Raw genomic sequence first — 14,752 nt, 5'->3', positions numbered from 1 at the left:
ACGCGGAAATTTTACAAATACCTACTACAAATAGACCAAGTATAGTAGAGGATAATTAGGGGGTTTCCTTTAGAGTTTACATCTATTAAAGAATGGACGAGTGACAAAAATATTAGTTATTACTTTATTTATTTTTATTTGATAACATTGTCTTGTTTATGTAGACATGTAAAATGTCAACATTCAGGTAAAAAAAAATAGCCATATTTTTATGACTATAATTAGGTGGATACAGACAGGCTAAGCGAAAATAGTATTGCTGTACCTATGTAATATATTTTTGTTTAAGACTAGAATATTTATTTTATAAACCGCGATATAACTACAAAACTTATATTTGGAGTTCATTTATATTAAGTAAGTCTTCGTAGGTATGTAGGTATAATACGAAATTTTTAAATATTAAAATAAGGAAAAAATCATTTACAATTGTTTCTGTCAATTTCACACAATTCTTTTTAAGGTTGTTGAATTTTTAGTAAACTTAAAGGGCAGCACCTCTTCAAAAGGCATCATTTGATTATAGTTTCGACCCAAAAACGCTGATTTTTTAACCGACTTCAAAAAAGGAGGAGGTTCTCAATTCGACTGAATGTTTTTATTTTTTATTTTTTTTTATTTTTTTGTATGTATGTTCCTCGATATCTCCGAGAATTGTGGACCGATTTTCAAAATTTTTTTTTTTTTCGAACGGGTATAACCCCGAGATGGTCCCATTGGCACCAAGTCAGGGTCTGATGATGGGATCCTGGAGAAATCGAGGGAACTCTTCAAATGTTATAGGCACATGTAATGTTTTCAGTGTATTTTTCAAAGGTAAACCAGTATTTACGCCTGATCGTAATAATTTTATGTGGCTGAGCTGATGATGGAAGGTCAACTCCTCAATGGTTAGGAGTTAAAGGATAATTCTTTCACTAGTGTACATGTATTCGGACTGATACATATAATATCAATAGGAACCACTAAAAATCAACAAATAAATAAACTTTTTTAACAAAAAATAAAACCGCCTTCAAAAATAAGCCCGTTACAAAACACGGAGAAACTAAAAAGCAAAAAATAATAAACCTTTGAATTCAGATTTCTTATCGTATTGCAATAATCTAAACATCCAAATTATAAACAGATCAATTATTTTTGGAGTCGGTGCCAGCCTGCGTATGGTTGGGTGGGGCAAACAGGCAATAGCAAGGCGACGAACAGGTCTGGTACCGACTGCAAAAATAATTGATCTGTTTATAATTTGGATGTTTAGATTATTGCAATACGATAAGAAATCTGAATTCAAAGGTTTATTATTTTTTGCTTTTTAGTTTCTCCGTGTTTTGTAACGGGCTTATTTTTGAAGGCGGTTTTATTTTTTGTTATTTCTTAGCTTATCCTTCTATACCCTTTCCGCTAATATCATAAATATCTTGAAAACTTAATATGATTATCAATTTACAAATCACAATATACAAATAATTAAATTAAAACTAGTCTAAAGTACTAAATTACATTTTCTTAATTGCAAAAGTATATCCATACTATATTATGTAATTTATTTAATTTTAATATTATAAATGGGAAAGTGTGTGTCTGTTTCTTTGTCCGTCTTTCACGGCAAAACGGAGCGACGAATTGACATGATTTTTTAAGTGGAGATAGTTGAATGGATGGAGAGTGACATAGGCTACTTTTTGTCTCTTTATAATCCCCCCACTTCCCTAAAATGGGGGTGGACTTTTGTATGGAGCATTCTACAATTTTCGAATTTAACGCGAACGAAGCCGCGGGTAAAAGCTAGTTCCTTAGACGGTTATTAGTATACCCATAGCAAGCCACAGCACCAAAGAGTATCATCGTTTATATTTGCCACAGCTGACACTTGAACTGAACGGTACTTACTAAATCGATACCATTCACTGAACGTACCTACTTCAAATGAAATGATGACTTTAATTGGACATTATTGAAGTTAATTTGTTCATAACGATAAAAGATATAGTATTTTTATCATAATGTCTGTTTATTTTGTACTTGTTAGGCAATTAATTTATTTTATTATTAAGCTTAAGCAACAATTTCATAATTTATGACCAAATTATTTTCTATATTTCGTTTTTATAAAGTAGCGTGCTTCGGCCTTACAATATATACGTAGAAAAAGAAAAAATTGTAATGATTTATGTGATTACACACTCGTTTTACTTGTCGGCTTAGTTACCACATCGCATTTATTATAAATAACAACAAATTTACCGAAAAATCGTTCAGGGTTAATGCTATATTTTATTGTTACTTTACGTACCAACCAACCTAATTTTGCATTTAAGGATCAAGTAATGGAAAACACGCAGTACACATAGATGAAAAGGTCCTCTAGAGTTAATGGTTTCCCCAAACCCATCGACGCGGAATCAACGCGGACCAAAAATAAGACGCTTACGTGTCGTCATCTCTGAAGAACGCATACGTACGCATGTTCACTAACGAGCGATTTTTGATCGGCGAAAGCCGATTCCGCGTCGATAGGTTTGGGGAGACCATTTGACTATAAAATAAGTATAGGCCTGTACCTAATATCAGGCTATAGGTATCTTTTATGAGTGTACCAACTGCACAAGTGACGTAACCTTAGATCGTTTCCTTGCAGCAATGCAGAAGAAGACGTGCAAACCGGCCATGCTGGGGCGTATGTGGTCGGCCAGTCGGCGCGCGCTCAGCTTGGAACACACTCCCGCGCACCAGTTCGGCTGCTGCCAGTGGCAGGCGCAACAGAGGCCGCCGGTCGCCTACCTCATATACAGGTACTTATCATACTTATCGTACTGTTTGGGTAATCCAGTCAGACTTTTCTGTAGAAGGAGCTTAGAAAACATTGATATCGTTTGTCATATGTGAAAGTGACCGACGTGCAATGTAATTACTGAGCCTTCATAGTGTGGTCGGCCAGTATGGCAGGCCCAGCAGACAGCAGAAGCCGCCGGTTGCCTACCTCATATAAAGGTATTTATCATGGAGTACTGTTTTAGTAATCTATTAGGCAGTAAGTAAGTAATTTTACGGAGAAAAAGCTTTGCAGACATTCAGGCCGGATATCCTTGGCCTTGCATATTATGCATATAAAACGGCTACAAAAGGAAATAAAATGTTGAATAAACTGTAAAATAATACACAAAATGTAAAATAATAATAGATGAATACTGAACATCCACTTGGCACTTAGAGCCCACACAATAAATATCTCCACGTCAAGCAACCCCCAACTTGAAGGGGCATCGTAAATTTTTAATCGCGGCTGTATTTCAGTTGGCTGACGTCAATGACGGAGTCCACGCCGACGTAAATTAATAAAGAGTCCTTGTGATTGTAACGGTACAATAAACTAGATAATTGTGATACCTATTTCTGGACATCATAGTTATGATATTTATTTATATGAGCCTTGATCATCTCACTGCTGTGCCTTCCTGCAATTCCACGTATCCCGGTCTTGACCCGTGTTCCACCGGTTCTTATCAAAATCGTCAAAGTCATCTCGCCAACGCCGTCCAGGTTTGCGCGTGTTCCACGAAATGGAACCCAGGGGATTTCGTGGAACACGGTTTTTTGTTGTTTTAGCGCACAAATCATCCGGCTTCAAATATTAATTATTAAAATTCTACTTTATTGATATCTGATCCTACGTCTCCATATAACACACTCTTGTGCTCAGGATACATTCTTCTACAGTATAGGTATAATGAACAGAGAGTTGCATAATTGCTAGGACATTTTATTATTATAGTTGTATTTTTGCATTAAGCTATTTCCTGATGTTATAAAGATTTGAAAATGGTACTTTATGAGGAAACCACGGGAAATTCACAATTTTAATTCGATAACGGGGACTTTTGGAATAAGTATGATTAGTACAAGACCCATTTTCCTCTTCTTATCGTTATAAGTATAACTTATAACCGTGACATTGATTGACCATATGACGTAAATCACCATTTGATTAATTCACGACTCGTGTCACATTCGTTTTCCATAATTGATTAAACCCCCATTCGAGCATACAGGGAATTAGTTCCTTATAATTTACTTGAGGATAATGTAAGACAGCCATGATATTAAATCCATGGCGTATAACACAATGTGACACTCTATATGTAGCAATTAAGAATAATTCTTGTTCATAATGACTCGCAGATTTGACAAATATCAACATTAATGGTGTTAAAATACGGACCATAGTCCATGACTTCGTGAATGAAACTACCTAGTTATAGAGAAGTAGGCGGGTATTGCTAAATAAATAATTAAAAAAATAGCAATTTGCTAAGCATTAGTGTGGTTTTGTAGAAATTGTTATTCGATTTTTTGATGAGTTTCAGTTTCTTTATTACTATTAAGTATATTTATTGTATTTATGTATTATTTATTCAATTACTATAGGTACCTACATGTGGGGACAAGAACATTATTTTAAATTTATAGCTCCACAAAACTAAGGCCTGATTCGTAACGGATTTGTCAAATTCAGAGTGCTTTTTCTTGTATAATTTCTAGCTTACTTTATATATACATTACACCATTCAAATTGCCAGATTCACAAAATTATTATGTTAGAATCATGTTTAAAAGCAATTCTCAACTAACTAGATAGATAAAATTAAAGTGATCGCTGAAAATAATTCGGCGACAAATTGCTGTCAAAAACTTGATTCCTGTTGACGAAACTTGCATTTAAATAATTTTCAACACTACTAGGCAACCAACATTATACCTTATCTGAAAGGCAATTTCTTTACGATTCCTATGAAATAATGATAATGTAGATGAGTCTCCAAATATCCACTTTACTAGGAATTCAGTCGATGCAGTGTCCGTTACTAAGCATTTAAAGCAAAGTAACCACTTTTCGATAAAAAATCTACAACAAAAACTGCTGAACGAAGCTGTTCGCAGATTTTATTTAATAATATGATCTTTCAACTTTATTCTGACAATAGCTGGATATCATCCACCACAGCTATGAAGCCAGCAGCCTGCTAAAGCCAACGCTCTTCAAATCGGGTAAAAAACTTAATTTAACGAAGTCTCATAGTATTCACCTATTAACCGGAATAGGATGGAGTGTCTAAGAAATTCATTCATTTAAATGACACCAACCATAAGCCACCAAAATATTTAAAAAAAGATAGTCCTTGATAGGACTAAAACTAAGAATGTGTCGAAAAACACTGTCGGATGTACGATGGAGGGCGTACAACAAAACTTACACCATGAGCGAGGAGAAATGGAGAATGATGAATTTACTAATAAATAATAAATTTTAAATACATTTTAAACACATTATAGAAAAACATACTTTGATTCGGCCGGCTCTGGTACCGTTAAAACAGTTTTGAATTTGACAAATCCGTTACGAGTCAGGCCTTATTTATATATTTTGACTGTGGAGTCAAATCTCGCTAATACAACATACATACATACATACGATCACGCCTGTATCCCATTAAGGGGTAGGCAGAACACATGAAACTACTAAAGCTTCAGTGCCACTCTTGGCAAATAAGGGGTTGAAAGAAAACGAAACTGTGGCATTGCAGTGACAGGTTGCCAGCCTCTCGCCTACGCCACAATTTAACCCATATCCCATAGTCGCCTTCTACGACACCCACGGGAAGAAAGGGGGTGGTGAAATTCTTAACCCGTCACCACACAGGCTAATACAACAAAAACAAAAATGTCGCTATCTAAACCATAATAATCTTTTGGACGATCTAGTAATTAAATCTACTAATCCTGTAATACTATTGTAATTTTGTCGAACCTATTTTTCCATTGCGTTTACACATATTCCAACACAACAGTTACACGATTAACACGATAGTAGTGTTACACGATTAACACGATATATTAGTAGGCCTCTGCTTAACACGATAAATATAAGTAGGGTAACCCCTCTCTCTCTCTCTGCATCTACACCTAAGTATTGTAGGTACTGTAAGTACTGTAGGTACTTAGGTGTAATTTCTGTGACAACGATGAATAAAATATGTAACATAAACGTTTGACCTTCCTCAGATGGCTTCTGTTCATCGGTGTGGTATCGGTCGCTATCGCAAGCTTCGCCTGCCAGCAACTACCAAAGCAATTCGAGGGCAAAATCGAGCTAAACTACATGAAATGGTTCATATATTTCACGAACTGGGGGCTCATGGTGATCGGCCTGCAGTCGGGCTTGGCTCTGGCGGTCGTGCATCGGTACAGAGCGGAACGGATACTCAATCTGAGTAAGTGTTGCTAATCCTTATTGCGTTCTTCTTTATTTAGATTTATGACCACTTTATTCATGAGTTTATAAGTTGCTTTTTGTCCTGATTGTAGAAAATTCTAGAATGATTTGCAACCTTGTTATCGTACGAAACTTATCTCCATTTTGTATTTGTATGTCATTGTAGTCATTTCATTCGAATTGTAACGTAACGTAAATTTTTGAGTAAGACTCATATTTGATGAGAATCTAAACAGCCTGTCTGAAAGAATACCCCTTATTGTTATATTTATTTTAATGAGTACCTACCAACAGCTATCATATCACTTAAACATTAAGCGTTAAAAATAAAAACATAGGGCCAATTACAGGAACAAAAATTTTGTAAACAAATTAATTGAAAGTGCACTGCGATCAGGGGCTCAGCTTACCGCCTAAAGCTAATAGCTGTCACCATTTGCGTCTTAGAATTTGTCTTACTCTGAATTGAGCAAAACAATTAACTCATAGTAGTTAATTGTTTTGCTTATTAAGAATTAAGAACTTTGTTCTTTTTATTTGCGTTGTTACGAAGTACAAGTATTTACAAAAGCGTTTTGGAAATAAACATTTGCGACTAGACTTGACCCATACTAACCACATCGATGTAACTTACCGAAGCATGGAAGTTATATAAACGCTATTCGCTGACAAATGTTTCAATACTTTCAATGAGTTTTATCGCTACATTTGATATTTAACGTATCTCGCCTTCACAGCTCTTGGATCCGATTAATATTGCAGAATCAGTGCAATTGCATAACCCAGGTGACTCATTCCGTATAGTTTTACCAAAGCGGCATTAATCAAGTATCCCGCCATAGCGTGACAAGTGAATAATCGTGTCTACTCTTAATCTTTATAGAGCAATGTCAAGACTCGCGTGGGTTCCTAATTAGACGTCTAAACGCTTCCCGCAACCGACATGCGAATTGCAATTAGTTGACTAAATCGGCGCAGTGTCGTAAAAATAAAGACAATTTATACAGGCCCACTAGAGATGGGTCGTGGGTAAATACCCAATCTACCCACCCAGGTATTTACCCGGTAAATACCTATCTACCCGGTATTTACCCGTATCTACCCAAATTGACGGGTAGATTCATTTCATGTTGGACATGCTGATTTGTGTTAAAATGGAGATAAATATTAAGTTAGTGGTTGTAATTTTTATACACAATTTAAAACAAAATATACAATTAAGTTTACAGAAGTTTTAATGTATATTTTTTAAAAATAATTAAAAAAATATGTTTTATGTGTGCTTTTTAGATTGTATTAATTAGTCGTATTTATACTATAACGATAAACTTCCTAGTACTGGTTGGAGGGGGTTATGGTGGGGTTAGGGGGGGTAAAATTTTTTTTTTCATATTTCATGGAAACTATCATTAATATCGAAAAGTTTATATGCATTTTTGTCATAAAACATGTATGTATGTGTGTATGTATGAGTTATGAGCTTGAAAAAGAGATTTGTAAAATATTTTTATTCACATATTTTTATTTACAGTTTTAATTTATCAAACTTATAATTTATACTAAAAGCATTTGAAATTATTTCCGTATGTCAGAGAATGATATTACACGTTTTTTATAGTTGGAGTTATACACTAAAATCACATTTTATCTTATAGCAACCTATTTCGTTCCCAATTTGAATAAACATTTTGTGTACAATTACAAAGACTGACTTAAATTAATCTATTTTAGCCCAAACACCATTTAAAAACGTCAAATTTGGAAGAAAAATGAAAATACCCGCGTATTTACCCGCGGGTAGGTAAATATCGGGTATTTACCCGGTAAATACCCACCGTCGGGTATTTACCTGGGTAGTTACCCATCTCTAAGGCCCACCCATTCTAACTTACACTGATGTCATTAGACGTGAAAGATGACATTCGGATATCGTGCATTTCGCTCATGTTTACCCGTAGCTATATAGGCTCGGGTGGGAACGCAAGATGACTAAATGTATTTTTTTCGGATGTCGTTCTGATATAGGTGTACTACGTATGAATTGGCCTGATAGATCATGTTATTAATGAATACGTGTACATTGGCTCGTAGTATCATACCATTAAAGGTTAGATTTGACAGACCAGCGCGTCATCTAGATTGACACGAAGTATACTGGCGACAGTTTTAATAGTTTCAATTCGGTGCACGTGAATACGAGCACATGTTTTAGATATTTTGAGGTGTCGCGTATTACATCAATAGGCTTGTATTCATTTGTTTACAATTTGTTTCAATTGCTGAGTTTTTAAGTGACTAATTTCGGCAAAGTTGCTATGACATGACTAATAAATGCGGTTATATTGAGAGGAGTTATTGATATGAATGGACTAATTTTATTGACGGAATAAAGCAAAAGTCTATTTGTTTCCTTTGTTTTGGTTCTAGTAAGTGACTTATTTAGACATGACTAATAATGCGGTGATATTGAGAGTTATAATATTTTTTCACTAATATTTTTATGGAGCGAGTAACGAGAAACTTTTTTTTTCTTTGCAATTGCTTCCTTACATGTGACTAATAGATGATAACGCTGTGATATTAGAGATTATGTCAAAATAGTTTCCCGTATATGAATAAATGTTGGAGTTAAGCGATCTCTTTTTCTATTTGTATGCTTTGATATACATATAAGGCTGTTTTCCTCAACCAGTTCTCGCGAAATTCCGTGAGCAGGTTTTGCGTCCATTGAGTTGTGGTGTTGTTTTCAAAATGGCTGACCGGTCGCCGTAAGATTTTTAGCTCACATGCGTGTTCTCAATATTTCTACGGTAAAGTCCCCCATTAGGTATAGTACGTTATACTCGCGATAAGCCCAAGTTCTATGAATGACAAAATCAATATCCATAATACTCTGACGTCAGCAATGCACCATAGAAACCGAGACAGAAACGCTGACAATCACCCCACCTGTTATCGTATCGATTTTCATATCCGTTGCCAACCAAGTGGGGCCACGTGGTTGGGCCATTCCATGCGCGGAAATCGCTCATAATGCGGTGGTAGAATTTTTTAACATAAACTGAATAACAATTAATAATTTGATATCACTAGTAAGCACTGTTGAAATGATACCTGTTTTTCCAAATAGCATGTTGAAGACATCCTTGTACTGTAGGTACTAAGAAATAAGTGACGGTTGATATCGACGGATCGTCAAGGTCCAGAAAAACCCGTGCGACGTTCAAGTGGCTACATGGCATTAGGATAGGAGAGAATGGCATAACCTATACCCGTTTTTTTAGCATTAGAGAGAACGTAAAAGCACGAAGCACGAGGTCTTTTACATGAGACATACATTTTTGCCACAACTGTCATTCATCAACTGTCAGTATCATAAACAGACATTTTAATAAAATACTCTATTGTTTTCTACACTAAAATTATAAAAGTGTGTTTGATCTTGGTATATAAATAATATTTAGAGTTATACATTTAATTAGAAAGTATTTGTTTTAATCTGTAAGTATAATTTAAAATTTCCTAATTTAGTTCTGGAAAGGTTGCATATTAAAAAACCTAAAGAAGCAGACATTTGGAATTATCGGTTCATTTTATGGGCTGTAAAATTTGTCAATGGTATTTATTTATTTATACATATTAGGCACGTTATTTTTTGTATTAACGAATAGAAACTTTATGATACGAGCACTTATTTTATTACTTTATTATTAATATTCTATTTTGTGCTGTGTGTTTGGGGACATTCCAGTGTTATTACTGCAATGGATCAGCCAGATGCAGGCCCAAGTGTCACCGTCACGTAGTCCTCTGAATGTTAGTTTTTCGAATAAATAAATAATCACTGCAATTTTGCTTCGCAAATAATCAAATGATGCGGTTGATACACCTACGAGTGCAATTAAAAAAAAATCTACGAATACCTAATATTGACCTGTTATGTTCTCGTTCTGGTTAAAATTGTTAACATCTAATATTTGTCCTAAGAAGATAGGTTGACGACGACTGCTTCTTTGTTTACCAAATTTCTAATTCTAAAAAAAACGAGGTATTAGTGTAAAGGACCAAGATCCACTTCTGATTGCTGAAGTAGAGAAGCAGATCAGATTAACACAAGCTGTAGTGGACTGGTTATGGATTAGCAGGAAGATTGCTATTAATCAAGCATCGGCCTACTAGCGAATGCAATGATGCAATTCAGTAGGCTCTAAGTAGCTCCAACTTGGATACCTGCATGTCATTGCGGTCAGCAAAGCAGGACTTTACCTTGCATATTTCTATCGGACGGCATCTCATCACCTTTACTTCGGTTATCCTTTGCTGCTCTACATAGTCTACATACCTTTCACGTAACATGACTTTCAACCTATTTTATTTTGTACGGATATGTATAGTAATGTTCTTGAAGAGGACAATGATTGTCAAACGCCGGCAGAGTAGCCCAGCTACCGCCAACGGGGGACCGCGGCGGCTGATTGATACAATTTCGCGTCAATGAGGCCCGACTACGCTCGGCGGCGGTTTTAATTATCCTTATTGGTTCCTCATTCCCACCTCCGGCCCCATTCTTCACCTTGCGCCTTTAACGAGGCGAAATGCAAAATAATTTAAACAGCTAAGATATTGATATGATAAGCAAGACAGGATAGGCAAGATGAACCAGCGGCAGTGAGACTTTTATTACGAATTTAGAATTTCATACGCCGTGTACTGCATTGCATATGAAGTAATAACGTATTGGAGAAAAATATTACTCAATCGAAAGAAACTTGGAACGTTGGTGCTGGTCCACCAACGTCCACCAACGGTGGTTTCATATTCGAGTTATGAATCTAATTTCGGTTTTCTCGGTACGACCCCTGCAAAGAGATTTATCCAGTTTCATAGTATGTTACGGTCAAGGTCAAGTTATACATTAGACATATGTACATAATATACACCATGTTATGTACCTACACAAATATCAAAACAAAATGTTTGCAGAATAGCCTGCTGTGTTCATCGATTATGAATTTATGGCCTTAATATCGGTACCTAGTTAATTTGTTTATTGCTTTCGATTCGTAGTTGAATACAGCTAGGTATTTCCTATTAAGTAGGTGCCATAAATGCCTACATGTCTAGGTACATCTAAATATTTTGCACATTGACTTGACATTGTGACAGTTATAAATGGTAAATAGATTAGCGAGTGGAACTTTTGTACCTACATCGAACTTCCTATTATTGAATCAATTTCGATTTCGGCGAACAATCAACTTCAGAGCTCAAGTCACGAGTTGACCAAACTAGCTATTACAGTTCTTGATATAGTTCAATGTACGGTTCGGGTTTTTAAGAAACGGCCACAAAAACAAAGTGCTACGTTATTCAATGGTCATTGGTCAGATCTTTACCGTTAGATAATATTGAAACGCGAGTCTTAGGTACTGAGCAGAAAATATTTAGGTAAAGTAATTTTGAGATTTGGAACACTTTGGAATCCAGAACCTAGAACACTATACTGTTCATGATTATGACTGTGATGTCCTTAGATTCAGAAAGTATAGAATGACATGTGCCTGGGTGCTGCTGAAACTGCACTACCTCACAACAGTCACAACGGTTTCTGACCTCACGATTCTAATTTATAAATAGTCTGCATGTAAGGAACATCAGTTTTAAATTTGTGATTTTCTGCTTTTAGCGTGGGAGGGCACATCGAGCGGGCGGCGGCCACGGACGCCTCTCCTCTGCCGAAGCTACTGGTTGGCGCACACAGTGGCTACAGACCTAGCCTTCGTCATCACACTCATATACTGGACGCTAGTCTATGACCCCAGTAAGTATGAACACACTGTGCCAAGACACTATTATTCTTTAGTAAAGCCTGAGGCATGATGCCCACGTCAGCTGCTGGGCACCTTTTTCTTCAACTCCGAAATCTGACCGCACTCAAACGGGTTAGAGACTGCGGGATTGGACAACAGCCTGAAATAACAAAGTTGGTTCGATCCCCACATGATCAATATACATACATACCTGGTTTGCACATACGTACTTACATAGTTACCGCATAGGTACCATGTCGTCTCTTAGGTGGATACAATTAAGTAGGTATCCTTTATTGGCCGTGGTGGGTTATACGTAAACCACTTACTCGTATTGGAAAGGAGATTAAGTCCCATTATCACATGTGGTATTTACCTTTTGACTTTGCATAATGAGAATGAGATACACGATCGAACATTGTTTTTACCTTACCTTAAAATATTAGTAACCTGGAAACATTCTAACTAGATTTTCTTCGCTTTTCAGAGATTCACGAAATAAATGCACTAAATCTTCTCGTCCACGGCGGCAACTCCATACTCATGGTAGTAGAACTTGCAGTGACGGCGCATCCTGTGCGGGCAGCTCATGCGTTGTACGGGGCTGGGGCAGGCCTGGCCTACGGGTTCTTTAGCGCGTTCTACTGGGCCGTCGGTGGCACAGACCGGGCTGGTCTGACGGCTATATATCCTGCGCTGGATTGGAACAAACCTGGTGAGATATTTAAAGATGTGATTGTACCTCTAGTGAATGAGATCATAAGTACTAAGTATTATAATATGATCTGTGGATCAGGTAAGTACCACAAAAATCACAGAATATTTTTTATTCATATACCTACATAATATGATTAATGGACATTATTGTAAAGTAAAATTATGTTCAATGTCGACCCTTCAATTTGCAAAACTATTTTAAAGTAATATTCTGTGACAAGTTTTAATGCGGGTCCCGCATAAATGATGTCGATAGTTTCTGTCCGTCTGCGGTTTAAATTAAATACCTACTTATTATTAGTTTGTAAATGGCAACTGGTCTACAGTTCTGGATAACAAATTTTGGTTGAAATATATAGCTTTGAAAATGATATAAGAAATATTTAATAAAAATATTTATTAACTTTTCTATCATCTAAAGAAAATTTGTGTCGGTTTGCTACCATTACAAACACACTGGTGACTTGGTGATGACGGCAAAAAAAAATAGTCTTTTTTCTTGTCTCGTAGTTTCAGAATCCTCATTCACAATTATCCAATAGACATCAAACTTCAGTCTAGTCATAATGGTAACCATAATATTACCAAATACCTAAGCGTTGTAAGGAACACTCCTAATAATAAGTATGTAGTTTAAGAAGAGTCTAACACCCGATATTCTTCTATTACAGGCTCAGCATTCGGCTTCGTAGCGCTCTGTGCCGTAGTGTTGGTGATAGCGCACGCGCTCGCGACGTGCGGTGCGGCGGTGCGCACCCGCCTCGCCACGCGGTTGCGCGGGCGACAGCAGGACCGGCAGGCGCTGCCGGCCTACTGAGGGTAGCTTAAGATACGTCTAGAATAAGTAGTCAAAAAACAAGTGAGCGTCTTCGCGATTCTCTACGCGATCTTGGTGCACCGCATCCGTGAAAGCGTTCTCACTTACCTTTGGGCGCGGAGCATCGTCACTTTGGTGCGGTGCTATAGTCTATTATGGCGTGTAGGCAGAGCAGGCCCGCATTTGCCTAATACCACTGACTTAACCCTTCGCGCGGTAAGATGACTTGAATAAAGCGCTTTCCATCGCCGTCACATGCGGCGGTGGCCATTATTAATATTAAAAACTTGGCTACGTACCTTGGCACAGGGTTAAATAGTCGCAATTGAAATTTTAATTCAAATTATTTTTAATATGGAATCCCAACAAACATGTTCTAGTTAAACAACTGATGTACATTTTTTTGTGTATATAAAAATGGTCATTACCTACTTATTTGCCATTGTAGCTATATGTTTACCACCACAGAGCCACACTAAAAAATGTACCTACCACAAAAAATACATTAGAGATAAAGATAAAAGTCTAAAGTAACCTTTGTTTTTCATCAAATGCCAATCGATAAGAAAAAAATGGCAATGTTGCGATTTTTTTCATACGCTGTTTACATCTTGAGCGGCGTTTTTTATTGACTAAATGTCTACGCTCCCAGGTCATTGAACAGTGTGCTTCTATCACTGAGTAAAAAATGCCCGCTGCATTGGTGGCTTGGAGTGACGTCTCAGTCTGAATAGTTTGAACAGCTAGATTAGAGTGAAGGTAGATTTTCTTAAATGATTGACATCCAGAAAAAAACATTCACAGTTCTTTTATATTGTAGGTATTTCATACATTGCATTTATATTAAATTCAAGTAAGCAAATCATGTTTCATTATGTGTAATACTAAACACCGCAACGCACTGCCTATTGTTTTATGATAATACATGTCAAATATATAATTGTTTAGGTACTTTACCGTTATTCGTGCGTAAACCGTCAACTTTCCGCCCACTACTACAAATGAAGTTTTCGCATTCCGGCTCCGACAAAGAGAAAAAATAGTAATTACAAATCTCGGTTATTAGGTAAATAATAAGCATTATGCACTCCTGGCAGGCAAGTGTGGTCGCGCGATAAATTATAAAGAAAACATCCG

General features: G+C 36.5%; 1 protein-coding gene across 1 annotated transcript in view; it reads left to right on the top strand.

Moving 5' to 3' along the window:
• Positions 1-14,010, top strand: part of LOC125225646 (protein rolling stone-like) — a 42,553-nt gene extending 28,543 nt beyond the window's left edge. Inside the window, exons 2-6 of the mRNA XM_048129458.1 lie at positions 2,639-2,792; positions 6,061-6,269; positions 11,958-12,092; positions 12,569-12,796; positions 13,470-14,010. Of these exons, the coding sequence (XP_047985415.1) occupies positions 2,639-2,792; positions 6,061-6,269; positions 11,958-12,092; positions 12,569-12,796; positions 13,470-13,615 (872 nt within the window). The 3' untranslated portion in view covers positions 13,616-14,010. The remainder of the gene's footprint in view (positions 1-2,638; positions 2,793-6,060; positions 6,270-11,957; positions 12,093-12,568; positions 12,797-13,469) is intronic.
• The last annotated feature ends 742 nt before the right edge of the window (positions 14,011-14,752 follow it).

Source organism: Leguminivora glycinivorella, chromosome 4, assembly GCF_023078275.1.
Source record: "Leguminivora glycinivorella isolate SPB_JAAS2020 chromosome 4, LegGlyc_1.1, whole genome shotgun sequence".
In the NCBI taxonomy this organism is placed as follows: Eukaryota; Metazoa; Arthropoda; class Insecta; order Lepidoptera; family Tortricidae; genus Leguminivora; species Leguminivora glycinivorella.
Note: the sequence above shows the minus strand (reverse complement) of the source record. Positions and strands in the feature narration are given on the sequence as shown.